Genomic DNA, 15,612 nt, shown 5'->3' with positions numbered 1-15,612 from the left:
ACATCATTTTCATACAGACATATACACATAAACATACATAAATATGTATATATAACGCCAAAACCAAGGTGGGATGAGAGTGAATGATTGTTTGTTATGACAAACTAAAAGGGCCTTTAAAAGGGTATAAGTACAAAGATAACTGTGGTAGGCAGAATTCTTAGGTGACCCTCAGTGCCCCACACTGCTGTATAATCCTTTACTCTTGAAAATGGGCAGGACCTGTGAAGATGACAGATATCATTCCATTGCTTAGGTTACATTATATGGCGAAGGCAGAGATATTTTTGCATATGTAATTAAGGTACCTAAACAGTTGACTGTAACTTAACCAAAAGGTAGGTTACGCTAGGTAGGCCTGACCCAATCAGGCAAGCTTTTTAAAAGAGGCAGATTTCCCTCCTGGCTGAGAAAAAGTAAGCTGCCATGTTGTGAGAGATCCTGTGAGAGGACCACATGGCTCCTAGAGGTAATTATGTTTAGAAAGTGCAGGGACCGGGCCTGTGGCTTAGCGGTTGAGTGCACGCGCTCCACTACTGGCGGCCCGGGTTCGGATCCTGGGCACGCACCGCTTGTCTGGCCACACTGAGGTGGCATCCCACATACAGAAACTAGAAGGATGTGCAACTATGACATACAACTATCTACTGGGGCTTTGGGGAGAAAAAGGAAAAAAAACAAGGGAGGAGGATTGGCAACAGATGTTAGGTCAGGGCCGGTCTTCCTCAGCAAAAAGAGGAGGATTGGCATGGATGTTAGCTCAGGGCTGATCTTCCTCAAAAAAAAAAGAAAGAAAGTGCACAACACTAAACACTGAGCAGCACAGAATGCAAAAATACCCCTCTGTCCACAGTATGACATTTTAATCCAACCTGGATAGCCTCATGCAAAAGATTGAAGCTGGACCCCTACCTTATTTCATATACAAAAATTAATGCAAAGTAGATCTTAGACCTAACTGTAAGAGCTAAAACTATAATACTCGTAGAAGAAAACATAGGCCTTGGATTAGTTTTTAGTAACCTTGGATTAGGCAATAGATTCTTAGATATGACACCAAAAGTGCAAGCAACAAAAGAAAAAAAATAGATAAATTTGAATTCATCAAGATTAAAATTGTTTGTGCTTTTAAGGATACCATCAAGAGTGTAAAGAGACAACCCATGGAATAGGAGAGACTATTTGCAAATCACGTATATGAATCACGTATATGTAGCTGGAATCTATAACGAACTCTTAGGACCCAATAATAAAAGTCAAGCCATCCAGTTTAAAAGGATCTGAATAGACATTTGTCCAAAGAAGATATACAAATTGCCAATAAGCACATGTAAAGATCATCATCATCATTAATCATTAGGGAAATTCAAATCAAAACCACAGGGGCGTACCACTTCATACCTGCTAGGATGGCCATAATCAAAAAGACCAACATTAAGTGTTGGCAAGGATGTGGAGAAATTGGAACCCTCATATACTGCTGGTGGGAATGTAAAATGGCACTGCTGCTTTGGAAAACAGTTTGGCACTTCCTCAAAAAGTTAAACATAGAGTTACCATATGGCCCAGCAATTCCACTTCTAGGTATATACCCAAGAGAAATTAAAACATATTTACATAGAAAAACGTTTACACAAATGTTCTTAGCAGCATTATTCATACTAGTCAAAAGTGGGAACAATCCAAATGTCTATCAGCTGAAGAATGGGTATACAAAATGTGGTATATCCATACAATAGAAGATTATTCAGCTGTAAAAAAGGAATGAAGTACTGATACATGCTACAATGTGGATGAACCTTGAAAACTAAATGAAAAAAGCCAGTTACAAAGGCCACATATATGATTCCATTTATATAAAATGTCTAGAATAGGCAAATCTTTAGAGACTGAAAGTAGATTAGTGGTTGCCAGAGGATGATGGGAGTGCAAAATGGATAGTGACTGCCAAAGAAACAGGTTACTTTTTTGGTTAAGGATGCACAGCTCTGTGAATATACTAAAAACCACTAAATTATACACTTTAAAAGAGTGAACTTTATGTTATTGGAATTATATCTCAATAAAGCTATTTTTTTTTAAAGGGAATTCTAGAGGCCAGCCCTGTGGCATGATGATTGGGTTCGGCGCACTTCACTTTAGCAGCCCAGGTTCGTGGGTTCGGTTCCTGGGCGCAGACCTACACCACTCGTCAGCCGTGCTGTGGTGGTGACCCACACACAAAATAGAAGAAGATTGGCACAGATGTTAGGGCAAATCTTCCTCAAGCAAAAAGAGGAAGATTGGCAACAGATGTTAGCTTGAGGCTAATCTTCCTCAACAAAAAAAGAAAAAAAAAAAAGGAATTCTGAAAACAGCCGTCCAAGATTTCCTGCCCTAATCCCTAGAACTGTGAAGCTGTTGAGATATCACACCTGTGATTATGTTATAGTAAATGGCAAAAGAGATTATCCAGGTGAGCCTAACCTAATCACATAAGCCCTCTAAAACAGGCTGATAACAGAAGAGGAAGTCAAAGAGATTTGAAGGATGAAAAGGATTTGTTATGCTTTTGCTGGCTTGAAGATGGATGGGAACACATGATAAGGAATACAGGATGCCTCTGGAAGCTGAAAGGGACCCCAGCTGACAGCAAACAAGTGATGGAGACCTCAGTCCTACCACCACAAGGACTTGAATTCTGCCAATAACAAGAATGAGCTTGGAAGATGACCTGGAGCTCCAGATGAGAATATAACAGTTGACACTTGAGCAGTCAGCTCCTCTGGCATAACGATAGAAATATAGATTGATGACTTCAGCCTCATCAGAGAATCCAGTCATCTTGTGCCAGAGTTCTGAGCTATAGACCTAAAATGAGTGTGATTTAAAGCTACTAATTTGTGGTAGTTTATCATGCAGCAGTAGAAAACTTACTCTACAACTATGATATACAACTATGTACTGATGCTTTGGGGAGAAAAAAGAAAAAAAGAGGAAGATTGGCAACAGATTTTAGCACCAGGCCAATCTTCCTCAAAAAAAGAAAAAGAAAAAGAAATTACCTCCTCAATAAGATTTAGAAAGAAGAAAAAAACCCTTAATACAGGCATAGCTCGTTTATTGTGCTTCACTTTATTGCACCTCACAGATACCGTGTTTTTTACAAGACCCTTCACCAGCAAAAAGATCACTACTCACTGAAGGCTCAGATGATGGTTAGCATTTTTTAGCAATAGATATTTCTTAATTAAGGTATGTACATTTTTTTTAGACATAATGCTATTGCACACTTAATAGACTACAGTATAGTGTAAACATAACTTTTATATGCACTGGGAAACAAAAAAATTCGTGTGACTCACTTCATTGCCATACTTGCTTTATTGCGGTGCTCTGGACCCAAACCTGCACTATTTTTAAAATATTTGAGGTATGCCTGTACATTCTCCCAAATATTTTAAAGAAAAGAGCAAATGATACACATCTCAAAAAGGAGGAAACATAATAAGTGTAATATAATACACATAATTATAAAATATTACGATAGGGTCCAGCCCAGTGGTGCATCGGTTAAGTGTGTGTTCTCCACTTCAGCGGCCCGGGGTTCGCAGGTTCAGATCCCAGGTGCGCACCAATGCGCCACTTGTCAAGCCATGCTGTGGCGGCGTCCCATGTAAAGTAGAGGAAGATGGGCACAGATGTTAGCCCAGGGCCAATCTTCCTCAGCAAAAAAACATCAGATGTTAACTCAGGGCTGGTCTTCTTCACAAAAAAAATAAATAAATAAAATAAAATAAAATATTATGATAAAGTTGAGACCAAACATATCCCTCCTAACAATAGATATGAATAGGTTTAAGTCACCTAGTAATAGAAAAAGATTTTAAATCTGGCTTACAAAACCCAACTATTTACTGTTTCCAAAAACATACCTCAAGCAAACTAATTCCAAAATATTAAAAACGAAGAGATAGATGCATGTTTCTGGGATCCTACAACCATCCACACATTCGGTGATTCACTAGAAGGGCTCACAGGACTCAGAGACAGGACTCGGAGCTATAGTTTATTACATTGACCAGCAAGGGGTAAAGACCTATTATCAGGTGGAATCTAGAGGAATCCATGCATAGTCTTCTGAAGTTTTCCCTCCGGTGAATGGGCACGTAGAATACACTCCTTCCTTAAGCAGTGAAATGCAGCAATATGTGTACAGTGTTTCTACCCAGGGAAGCCTGCTTAAGACTCAAATTCCAGGGGTTTTATTGGGGGCTAGTCACATACACAAAACAACCAGCGACAGCTATTGAAATTTTAGACTCCCAGAAAGATAACAGATGTTTAGTGGTTTAGCCAAAGGTGGGCAAAACAGCCTTATCAATGTAGAACACATGGAAAGGCCAAATTCCCGGGGCCAAATTCCCGGGTACCAGCCGAAGGTGAACCCCACAAGCTGGTTCTTCTAAAGATATTAACCTCAGGTTGGCTGTGTTAACTCTTTTCTGTGCAGTCCACCGCATCCCATCTCCTAGCCCTCCAAATGCCCCACCTTCAAGCCCTGGCTTCCAGTATATCCTTACCTAATTCTTTGATTTGTGTAATAGACTATTAACTTTCTTCAATTATTCTCTTTGGATGTTCTTATCTAGTCACAGAGATATCTAAGTTGTCTTTTCTCATCTGGCTCTAAAGACTTTTAATGTTTATATTGGATTCTAAAATCTCTCATGCTTTTGTCTGGCTGCATGGCCACAATATTTAAGACATGTAAATGACAAGTTTCTCTGACCTGCACGCATTTGCCTGTCCTGAAAAGTCACCTCTGAGCCCACAAACCTAAGCTGTCTTTGTCTGTCAGGACTCTTAGTTGTAGACTTTATACAGTCCGCTCTAGCTACTTTAATGCTAGAAATACACTTTAGCTAGTTAAGGCAGGAAGGGATAGATTAAGGGGCATTAGCCCACAAAAATCATTGGGAGAACTAAAGGGAGCAGACTCTAGGTTGAAAACCATACTGCGAAAAGGGGATGCTAAGTGGGAAGTACCTGCAGCTCGTGTGATGAGGAAGCTGCAGAATTGAGGAATTGCTGCTGCTTCTGCCACTGCTACAACTCTCAACCCGTGAAGTCAGAACACCTCTGCAACTATGCTTGTGAGAAGATCCAGTCTCTCCATTGCCCCTCTACCTCACCCGCTTATTCCCGCCTTCCATGTTTTATGAGTGGGTTTTCCCTGCAGGAATTGTGGTCTCTTGAGGGAGCCTGGCTGCAGTGGAATCTGGGAAATGTAGCCTTTAGCTGACCAGTCTCTAAAGTACAGGAAAGCACACTAGGAGGGAGCAGGAGTAGGTGTTAATTGAGCCAGTCTGCAGGAGTAGCCACATCATCCTTCGAGGCCCAATCAATGCATAGTTTATGACATTTTTTATCACTTTTTCAGTCTTCATCTACCTCCCTCTACCTTTAACTCCTGTGGTCCTTAAGGTCAGTATCACCCAGTTTAACACATAATTATATATCACCTTGAAGTTTTCACTCTTGTTTCATATTTGTTGTGTTTAACTAGGCAAGAAATTTGAGACAGCATCTCCTACTTAAATTCCTAATCCCAGGCAGTGATTTTCCCAAGCTGAGGACATAACAGGTCCTCATTGAATACCCCTCAGAGATTGTTTTCTACTAGAGAGTGTGTTCCAGTTATCTATTGCTGGGTAGCAAACCACCCCAAAACATAGTGGCTTGAAACAGCAGTTTACTCTCTCTCCTGGTTCTGGGGGTTGTTGGGGCTCAGCTGGGACAGTCCTCATTTTAGGTCTTTCAAATGGTTATAGCTGAGACTAGAATTATCTGGTAGCTCAACTAGGCTGGACGTCCAAGATGACTTTTGCACTCATGTGTCTGGCCCCTCAGTGCTCCTCAACATGCCGTTTCTCTTCAGAAGCGTAGCTTGGATGTAGTATGTGATAGCTCAGGGCACAAGGAGAGGAAAAGGGAAACTGCTAGTCCTCTCTAAGTCCAAAACTGGCGCAGCATCGCCACATTTTTATTGGTCAAAGCACAGGCCATCCCCAAATTCAAGGAGGTGGAGAAATGGACTTTACCTCTCAATGGGGATCTGGTAATGGGGATGCAGGGAGGGAAGGAATTGATAGCACCTTATTTGGAGTAAGCTGCCACAGAGAGTTTTCATCTGTGGCATGTCACACAGTTACCTAGAGAGGACTGTGCCGAGTCTGAAGACCTGAATTTCATATCTTCCTTCATTATTTCATTTCATACTCTGCCATACAGTTCACTCTAGCCAGGCAGCTCATAAATGCTTGTCATTGGACACAAAAGCAGGAGAGTGGGGATGGCTATGCCTAGTCAGATACTCTTCCCATGTGGCATCTTAATAGGCCAAAAACAACTTATTATTTCTGTTGCTTTTTAAACAACCTCATAATGCTTTTGCTTACCTATGATATGGTGCTTTATAATAGTGAATATAAATTTGGTTTTCATCCTTGGTTGCAGCACAGAGCTCCTATGAGCCCAAAAGGTGTCTTTTATGTTAATGAGTACCTTTTGGAAAGCCCCTAGATAACCTAAGGATGGGGGCTAGTTGCCAGGGGAACCAATCTTGATTAGAGAGTTGGAACCTTCACTCTGACCCACTGATTTCCAGGGAGAGAGGCTGGAGGTTGAGTCAATTGCCAATGGCCAATGATTTAATCAATCATGCCTATGTAATGAAGCCTCCATAAAAACCCAAAAGAAGGTACAGAGAGCTTCCAGGTTGGTGAACCAGAACACTTTCTCATGCCAGGCCCCAAACTTCACAAGGGCAGAAGCTCCTTTGTTCAGGCCTTTGCCCTATACATCTTTTCATCTGGCTGTTGAATTATAATATCCTTTGTAATAAACTGGTAATCTAATGAGTAAATGGGTTTTCTTAATACTGTGAGTGACTCTAATAAGCTAATTGAACCCAAAGAGGGGGTGATGGGAACCCCTGATGTATAGCCTGTCACTTGGAAGCATGGGTAATCTGAAGTGCAGGGCAGTCTTGTGGGACTGAGCCGTTAACCTGTAGAATCTGATGCTATCTCTTGGTAGATAGTGTTAAGATTGCATTAAATTGTAGGACACCCAGCTGATATCCGAGAATTGCTTGGTGATGTGGGGAAAACTACTCCACTACGTCAGAATTAGCTACTAAGACAACAGGGTATAAAAAGCATTAGGCTTGTGTCCACACCTATGGTCAGAGATTTAGTCCTGTGAAATTATTTAATATCTCTGAACTTCAGTTTCCTTTAAAATGAGAGTAATGTGGGCCGGCCCCGTGGCTTGGCGGTTAAGTGCGCGCACTGTGCCGCCGGCGGCCCGGGTTCGGATCCCAGGTGCGCACTGACACACCGCTCCTCTGGCCATGCTGGGGCCGCGTCCCACATACGGCAACTAGAAGGATGTGCAGCTATAACAGACAACTATCTGCTGGGGCTTTGGGGGAAAAATAAATAAATAAAAAATCTTTAAAATGAGAGTAATGTTACTTGTTTTACAAGATTGTTGAAAGATTAATTGAGACAATTAATATCAATTCCCTGAAATAGAGCATTATACAAATGGAATTTAGTGTGTGTCCCTCTCTTCCCTACCAGTGCTGAAGTGTTGGATAGTGGAGTCTCTACGGTGGGTACTTCCTAAACAACTTATTATATGAAAGTTTTTAAAGTCAGCATGTTGACCAGTTGACCTATCTTACACGTGTTCAAAGCTTAAGTATAATATGCCCTCATCTGTGGTAGCATCACAGCAGTTCTGTCTGAGCCTGTAACCCTTCCACATTGGCCTGATATAAACTGAATAATGGTGTGTTTTCTGTCTGTCTCGACCTGTCCATAGTGATGCTATCAGCTAGGAATGCCTGAGGCACTCATCTGGGCCTGTACTACTTGTGGCAAGCCCCCACAGACATTTCCCTGACTGGAGCCAATGTTGTGGCTGGACCAGCCATTGTGGTTCTTATTGTGATTGCAAGACACACCTCAGCAACAACCATCAGGGAACTTTGAAAAAAGAAATTTATTGCGCACAGGTCTTGGTGGGTACACAGCTTGCCCAAGGGCCACACAGCCAGGTCGCCAGGAGAGAAAGCACGAGCATGAGCAGACCTAGGTCTTAGCCTTTATTAGGGCCCGAGGGTGGAGTGGCTAGAGTTTTGCAGGTTCACTCTTGGTTGGTGAATTTAAAACATAAGAGCGAGAATTAGGGTGCAGGAAGGGAAAATGGGTCACTCAAGCATTCAGTTATCCAAGTTACTCAAGGCTTTCTAAAAGGGGAACTTCATGGGTCAGGGTGTCCTGGTTGCTTGTCTAGTTTAGCTAGTAGCTGTCATACAGGTGGAAATTTGTTTATTTGAGATGGATGTGTTTAGAATGGATGCCTCAGCAATCAAAAGCTTAATGTCAGGCACTTGCATTACATATATGTCCTCTTACAGCCCTACACACTAGACCATCCAGTGGGTGTAGTCAGATGACATCACTATGCGACCAGCTGGGTTGTTGGCAAAGAATTGTTTTCTTCTTTCCTACTACAGGTGGAGTGGTAGGTTGCTAAGACTCATTAAAGCTAGACTCTGCATTTGCATAGGATGATTGCTCTGAAGGGCTATGCCAAGGGGCATGCAATGGCTTATGCACATAAACTCTTCTTTTCTCAACTAGACTCATACTTGGAATCAGAGAGTTGGCTTTGTGGCTTAACTCTCAGCCTCAATGTCCTTGTTGTAAAAATGAATAATAACATTTATTATTCACTATCTTAGCTTTGGTGGAAAATGCCAAATTGGGACCACCCGTGAAGGGATAGACAGTGTCTGCCACCCTAACCAGTCAGGGGCATAGCAAGGACTCACGCCAGGTCTAATGGCTTGAAGCACATAGTGTTTTTCCACCACAGTGCTGTGCTTTCCAATATCTTAGAAAAAACATTGAACAGAAGGCAGAAGAAAAATTGTGTATGTGGTACTTTTTGCTTCTCCAAAGCGCCTTCATTTCTGTTTCCTCTGCTTTCCCTATCAAGGGAAGTGTTATAGTTCTTGTCTTACTGAATGCAAAGGGAAGTGAAGACTCATCTAAGGGCACATAACTAGTGAATGCGTAAAGCAAGACTAGAATAGGTGGAGTCCAGAATTCTTGACTCCTGTATTAGGCTGTTGCTGCATCCCAAGATTTGAGCTTTCTGACAACTTGGAGGAAACTTTATGATGCATAGAAGGGGTACTGGTATAATTCTAGAATCTGTGAACCACATTAAACTAGATTAGAAGTCTCTGCCCTATTCCTAGAGATTTAAAAAATTCATTTCAATACATTCCCTGTTTACAGATGCTTAGGACATAGTAAATAATCAGATATAGTTCAAAATAGAATATAATAAAGTATAAACATATGTGGCTCCGACCCTGTATGTGGTGGGATGGGATATTGGGAAAAGCAGAGATCACTGAGCTAGAGTCATCTGAAATGGTTTCATGGAGGAGGTGCAACTTTAGTATGGCCTTAAAGTATGGGTAGGACTTGGGTAGATTGAGAGAAACATGGACACATTTGGGTATGTATATAGAGAAAGGGATACAGCATATTTAAAGATGAGTACAGATTTGGTTTTCGGGGGTACAGAGGGATGGAGACAATGAGGAAATGGACACAACTGGAACAGAAGGTTTGGACTATAGGGTGGAAGAAGATGAAATCAAACAGGTATAATGAGGGTCTTATCTTCCAGACCAAAGGGAGAACTGAATAAGATCTGATAGGGAACAAGCCTAGGTATGGAGAAGATCCTCTGGTGGTGTGCTGAGGATGGATCAGAGCAGGGAGAGAGTTTCTGGCCTTGATTGCATCTAGACTTGCAGTGACCATGGCCTAAAACAGAGTAATCTACATGATATCACAGAGAGAAAAAGTGGATAGGCTTTATATTAGTTTGCTAGGGCTGCCATAAAAAGTACCACAAACTGGTTGGCTTAGAACAACAGAAGTTTATTCTCACACAGTTCTGGAGGCCAAAAGTCTGAAACCAAGGTGTCAACAGAGCTATGCTTGTTCTGAAACCTGGATGGGAAGGATTCTGCCTCTCCTCTTCCTAGCTTCTTGAGGTTTGCCGGCAATTTTTGGTGTTCCTTGTCTTATAGATGCATCACTCCAACCCTCCATCTTCCCTCTATGCAAGTCTCTTCACATAGTGTTCTTTTTGTGAGGACACCAGCCATATTGGATTAAGGGTCCTCCCTACTCCAGTATGACTTCATCTTAACTAAGCACATCTGCAATGACCTTATAAAAAATGGAATCCATTTGTCATAATGTTAGCCTAACTATTCCTTACTCTTTTTCACCCTGTTCGTAAGAGTATAGATTTAGCTCACTGAGAAGTTTAGTGTGTCACTAGGAATGTAGAATCTCTGATTTTTGTTCAACGAGCTGAATGACTAAGCAGTGATTAACTGTTGGGGACATTCTGGTGATATCATTTTTACCAGGTAGACTACATGGTCCTAAATTATGGCACCGAGTGCCTTGGAGGGACCAACCAGTTCTTCCCTGCTTTTATCACAGGGATAATAAATGCTTCTCAGAGGAATCTGATATTCCTAGAGCAGTCATCAAAAGTCAGCCTCTACTGTGGAAATGTGTGAGAGTGGGCCAATTGCAACTGTATAGACTCTCTTTTTCCTCTTTCAGAATCATCCCCAGGTGTGACGGAGGTGACCATCATAGAAAAGGCGCCTGCTGAACGTCATATGATTTCTTCATGGGAACAAGTAAGTGTTGGCCTGTGGAATCCTTACCTCCCAACAAAGAGAGGTCGACTTAAATGGCCCTGAGAAGGAAAGATTAGGGCAGGAAACCTATTCTTATCTCAGGCCACAGCTGCCTTCAAGATAGAGTTCACCCTTCTCTCTGTTTCTTTTCAGACCACTTAACGCTCCTTTCCATTCCATGCTATTTCCCCAGCATGGAACATCTCCTCTGACTCTATCGTATGGAGGCAGTGGAACATTCGAAGTTGTAAACAACAAAGCTAAAAATCCAGCAATGAAAAGGAAAATTAAATATTAGTAAGCATTCTGGGAAGAATGTGGTTAAGTGTTGCAGATAAGTACTAACCAGATTAATAGCTAGGGCTTCCCAACCCTCCTCTGAACTTTCATTCATTTATTCAGTAAAAGGTTTAAGCTTCTAAAATGGGCAAGGCATTGTGCTTGTGTCCTGGGGATTCAGTGGTAATCAAAAAAGGACACAGTTCCTTACCTCTTGATCTCTCTAAGACATCGTGTAAATCATTGCAAGTATATTTACAAAGCAGACTGAGTACCGAGTACCGTGAAAGAGAGGTAAAGGGAGCATTGGCAGGAAGCCTGACCTAGTATGGAGGTTGAGAAAGGTTTTTCCCAAAGAAATTATGAGAAGTTGTTAACCAGGCAGATGAGACCTGGGAAGAAGGGGCTTTCAACCTGTGTGAAGGTTTTGAGATGAGAGAGATGACGTTTTCTGAGGGCATAAAGAAGGTCCATGTGGCTGGAGCACAGGAGAGCAAGGAAGAGAGGTTGACAAGGACCAGGACATGCAAGGCTCCTTAGATCATCAAAGGTTTGCTCTTTTTCTTGGGAGCAAAGAGGAGCCATTGAAATGTTTTAAATAGGGAACTGGGAAGTTGGATTTCTGCTTTGGAAAAATCACTGTAGCTGAGGAGTAGCAAATAGATTTGACTAGGGGGCAAGAAATTACCCTGCCGTTTAGTGAATGCTTGCTAACACATATCACATAAGTTATTGCATTTAATCCTCATAGTAACCCTGCAAGGTAGGTATTGATACCTCCGTGTTATAGTTGAAGAAACTGAGGCTTAGACAGGTTAAATAATTTGCCCTGGGCCGCATAGCTACCACGTGGCAGAGTCTGAATTTCAACTCAGAGCTGCCTGCCTCTAAGCACATGCCCGTTCTCTTCTGCCAGACTGCCCCTCTAACAGAGGGCAACACTGTGGCAGTCTTGCCCTCAGCAGCCAAGCAGCCACCAGGTATGTGTGCCTGTTCAGTCCCTGGGCTGAGCCAGCAGCAGCTTCTCTGGCTGCCCAGTAACTAGTAGTTGAGGTTTCTCTCCAGGACCTCAGCTCACCAGCACCCCAGCTTGTCTCATGGGCTCACTCAGTCCCCGCTCCTGGTGCAGCTGTGGCTCTGCCAGCCTGGCCTTGACATTGTTTATTATATCCCTCCTGATCCTTTACAAGCCTAAGTCAGCCCTTAGGGAGAACTGCCTCAGGGCTCTTTTGTAAGAGTGAGATCCTGATGTTTTCCTGTCTGCTAAAGAGGAGACTCCTGGCTTGGAAACCCAAGTTCGCAGACCTGGGTGGGAGAGTGAGAGGACAGGAATGCCTTGTCTGGTGTGGAACACCATGAAAGCTATGTCATGTCACTTATTTATTGAAGTAATTTCTGAGGCATATTCTTCTTTGTGTCTTATACCGGATGTTCCCTAGAACTCTCTAAGGTGACTTTACCCACTTTTACTTATTATACTGTAGTTTATTTATTTGGAGCATGCTTTCCATGGCTGCTTTTCAGGACTAGAGTCTGCATCTGATCTCACTGGGATCTAATCTGCCTCCTGGATAGTGCAACTTTTTTGGGTTCCCCTTTAGCTTAGACTGATATTTAGGAGAATACAGTTATAGAGCTGGCATACAGTTATAGAGCTGGCTAGATAGTCATCCAGGTCTGAGAGAATTCAAGGGTAAGCATAAGAGAAAGATATTTTTAACTAGCTGAGATAGCCCATGGAGCATTCTCTTCAGACCTACTCAGTTGGGAGAATTTCTGTGAAAGTACCTAGAATAATGAGATACATTGATTGAAGTTTTCCATTGAGTCCTTTGCTTGAAATGTCTCAGACCTGAGTACAGTAAAACATGCCATAAAGTACAAACAGTATTAGGATCAGTAACAAAAATTGATCTGAGTAGTTGGCATGTCTGAGCTTTTTGAAGGCCTGTGGGGTACTTGAAAGCTAACTTATGGATGCAGATGATAGAAGGAGTTTTGGGTGTGTACTTTTAAGACTCAGTTTCTTTGTTTTTTGTGTGTGTGTGAGGAAGATTAGCCCCTGAGCTAACATCCATTGCCAAGCCTCCTCTTTTTTGCTGACGAAGATTGGCCCTGAGCTAACATCTGTGCTCATCTTCCTCTACTTTATATGGGACGCTGCCACACCATGGCTTGCCAAGTGGTGTGCGCCTGGGATCCGAACCGGCGAACCTCGGGCCGCCGCAGCAGAGCGCGTGCACTTAACCACTTGTGCCACCGGGCTTGCCCCTTTTGGTACCTACTTTTGTCGCTTAAGCAATGGAGGGCAGAAGTTTTGAGCTAGTCTGAAACTCCCCCGCCCCACTTCCTCACCCAAGGAGTTACTGAAGAGCATGTTTCCACAGGAGCAAGTTTGGTAGGATACCCTGACTTGTGCCTACTCCCAGAAGTGCCTGTAGCAGAGGAGCGGGAGGGTCCCAAGGTGCTGGTAAGTCCCGCTTCTCTAGAGGACTGACACTGGAGACCTGTCTCCTTGGAGACACCCCAGTCAGGGCACAGCTGCCATGTGGTACACCTGTTGTCCACAGCTGCATAAATATAGCCAGATAATATTTATCCCTCTAAGAAGAGGCCTGCTGCCTCTACCCTGCCCCTTTGGGCAAATACCACCCTCTGGGAAGCCCATTGAGATAAGATATACTAGTCAGGCTATGGAGGCACTGATGCGAGGAAAACAGCTTGGAATAGGAGTCTTATGCCAGCTCTAGGCCCTTGGCTAAATAATGTAGCTTCTATGGGTCTAATGTTTGGCATCTATAAAATAGGTGGTTTGAAATCAGTGTTATTGAAGGACTTATCCAGTTCTAATATTTTGTGATTCTTTGTCGCAAATGCAGGAAGAAAAGGTTGAAACTAAAACTTAAATGACCACATACCTGCTGTAGTCTCCTATGATTAGAGGAAAAAGTGAACAACCTCTTCCTATTTTAATGTATTCCACCCTTTTTTGTTCTTTAAAAAGCAGTTTCAGCTTGCCTGGTTTGGTGCAGTTGTATGATTTGTGTTCACCGTGCCTGCTACCTGCCTTTTGTGATGCTGGTAGTTAGTAAGACATAATGTCTATACAGAGCTTTTCATTTTTCAGGCACCATGAAAACATCTGCCTCTTACTTCTCACAGCATCCTGGTGTCAGGAGAGTTCTGTTATTATTAAGCATTGCAGCGACATTTCATAGTTGCAGAGTGCTGTACAATTCTTGATTGGTTAGACTTTCCAATCCCCAGATAAAAATTCAGTTTACTGATGGTGAAACTATGGCCCCCAGAGACCAAATGATTTGGCAGACATCCCCTCTCTTCTTAGCTGCACTTTTTCTATGGTCTGCAGAGTGGGTTCTGAACCTTCCTGCAGATCTTCCCTCACATGCCCCTGCTATGAATTTATTGTAAGCACCCTGGTGGGAGACATGAGCCTGGGGCACCTTGTCACTAGTGAGCCCCTCCCCTCTTGCTCTCACTCTGCCCCAGCAGCTCCTCTGTGTTCTCCACAGGTAAGTCCCTTTCTCTCCAGTGCTTCCCTTCCTCCCTCTACACCGGCAGCTCCCCTCTAAGGTCTTTCCCATGCCTTTAAAATTAAAAAAAAGGCAAAAACCTTCAACCTTGTGTCTCCTTTAGCAAGTTGGCCACTTGTTCCTTGGCACAGCCAAGCATGTAGAAAAGTGGTCTAAATCGGGGGTCAGTAAATATTTTCTTTACAGGACCAGATAAAAAATATTTTAGGCTCTCTGTGAGCCATACAGTCTCTGTCTCGCCTACTCATCTCTGCCTTTGTAGCACTGAAAGCAGCTGTGGACAGTACTGAAATGCATGGATGTGACTGGGTTCCAGTAAAACATTTACAAAAACAGGTGGCAGGGCAGAGATGTCCAGTGGTCTGTAGTTTGCTAAGCCCTGGTCTAAATTACTGTCCCCTTCCTTCACTTCCCAGATACTCTTCATCCTTCTACAGCCTCTCTTTCTCCACCACCATTGAGTGGACACCACTCTGTCAAAAATCACCAGAGGTCCCCCATGAAGGGACCTCTTCATTGCTAAAGCAGTCTTACCTCACTTGACATCTCTCCTGCATTTCTCACAGTTAACCACTCCCTTCTTCATCTAGCTCTCTCCTTCCTTGGATTCAATAGTATCACCCTCTCGGATTCTTCCCCTACCTCTCTGACTGTTCCTTTCTAGTTGTCTCTGCCTTGACAGCTCCACAACATTTACTGTTACATATTTGTCTCTGTATAAATTAAGAATCTATTTGGCTCAAAGAAATATAATATTAAACTAAGAATAGCTTAAACGAATGGGAATTAATATTCCTTGCATCAGGAGACCTGAGATGGACAGGTGCAGTTGGTTCATCAGCCCTGACGTTGTTAAACCATTGTCTCTGTAATTCTTTTGGCCCTTTCCTTTGTGGTGGCCAAATGACTGCTACAGTCTCACTTACCACCTCCAAGCTCAAGGGAGGAAGAAGAGGTAAGGGATGGCAAAATGTAAAATAG

General features: G+C 42.7%; 1 protein-coding gene across 2 annotated transcripts in view; it reads left to right on the top strand.

Annotated features, from left to right (window-relative positions):
* TPGS2 (tubulin polyglutamylase complex subunit 2) overlaps nt 1-15,612 on the top strand; it is a 66,853-nt gene that overhangs the window by 10,743 nt on the left and 40,498 nt on the right. For both annotated transcript variants that reach the window (XM_087439156.1, XM_004422473.3), the window contains exon 2: nt 10,719-10,798. In XM_087439156.1, coding sequence (XP_087295282.1) covers nt 10,719-10,798 — 80 coding nt within the window. The remainder of the gene's footprint in view (nt 1-10,718; nt 10,799-15,612) is intronic.

This window comes from Ceratotherium simum, chromosome 14 (genome assembly GCF_057802395.1).
Source record: "Ceratotherium simum simum isolate JZ-2026a chromosome 14, ASM5780239v1, whole genome shotgun sequence".
In the NCBI taxonomy this organism is placed as follows: Eukaryota; Metazoa; Chordata; class Mammalia; order Perissodactyla; family Rhinocerotidae; genus Ceratotherium; species Ceratotherium simum.
The sequence above is the reverse complement of the archived record's forward strand: the minus strand, read 5'-3'. Positions and strand labels throughout refer to the sequence as shown.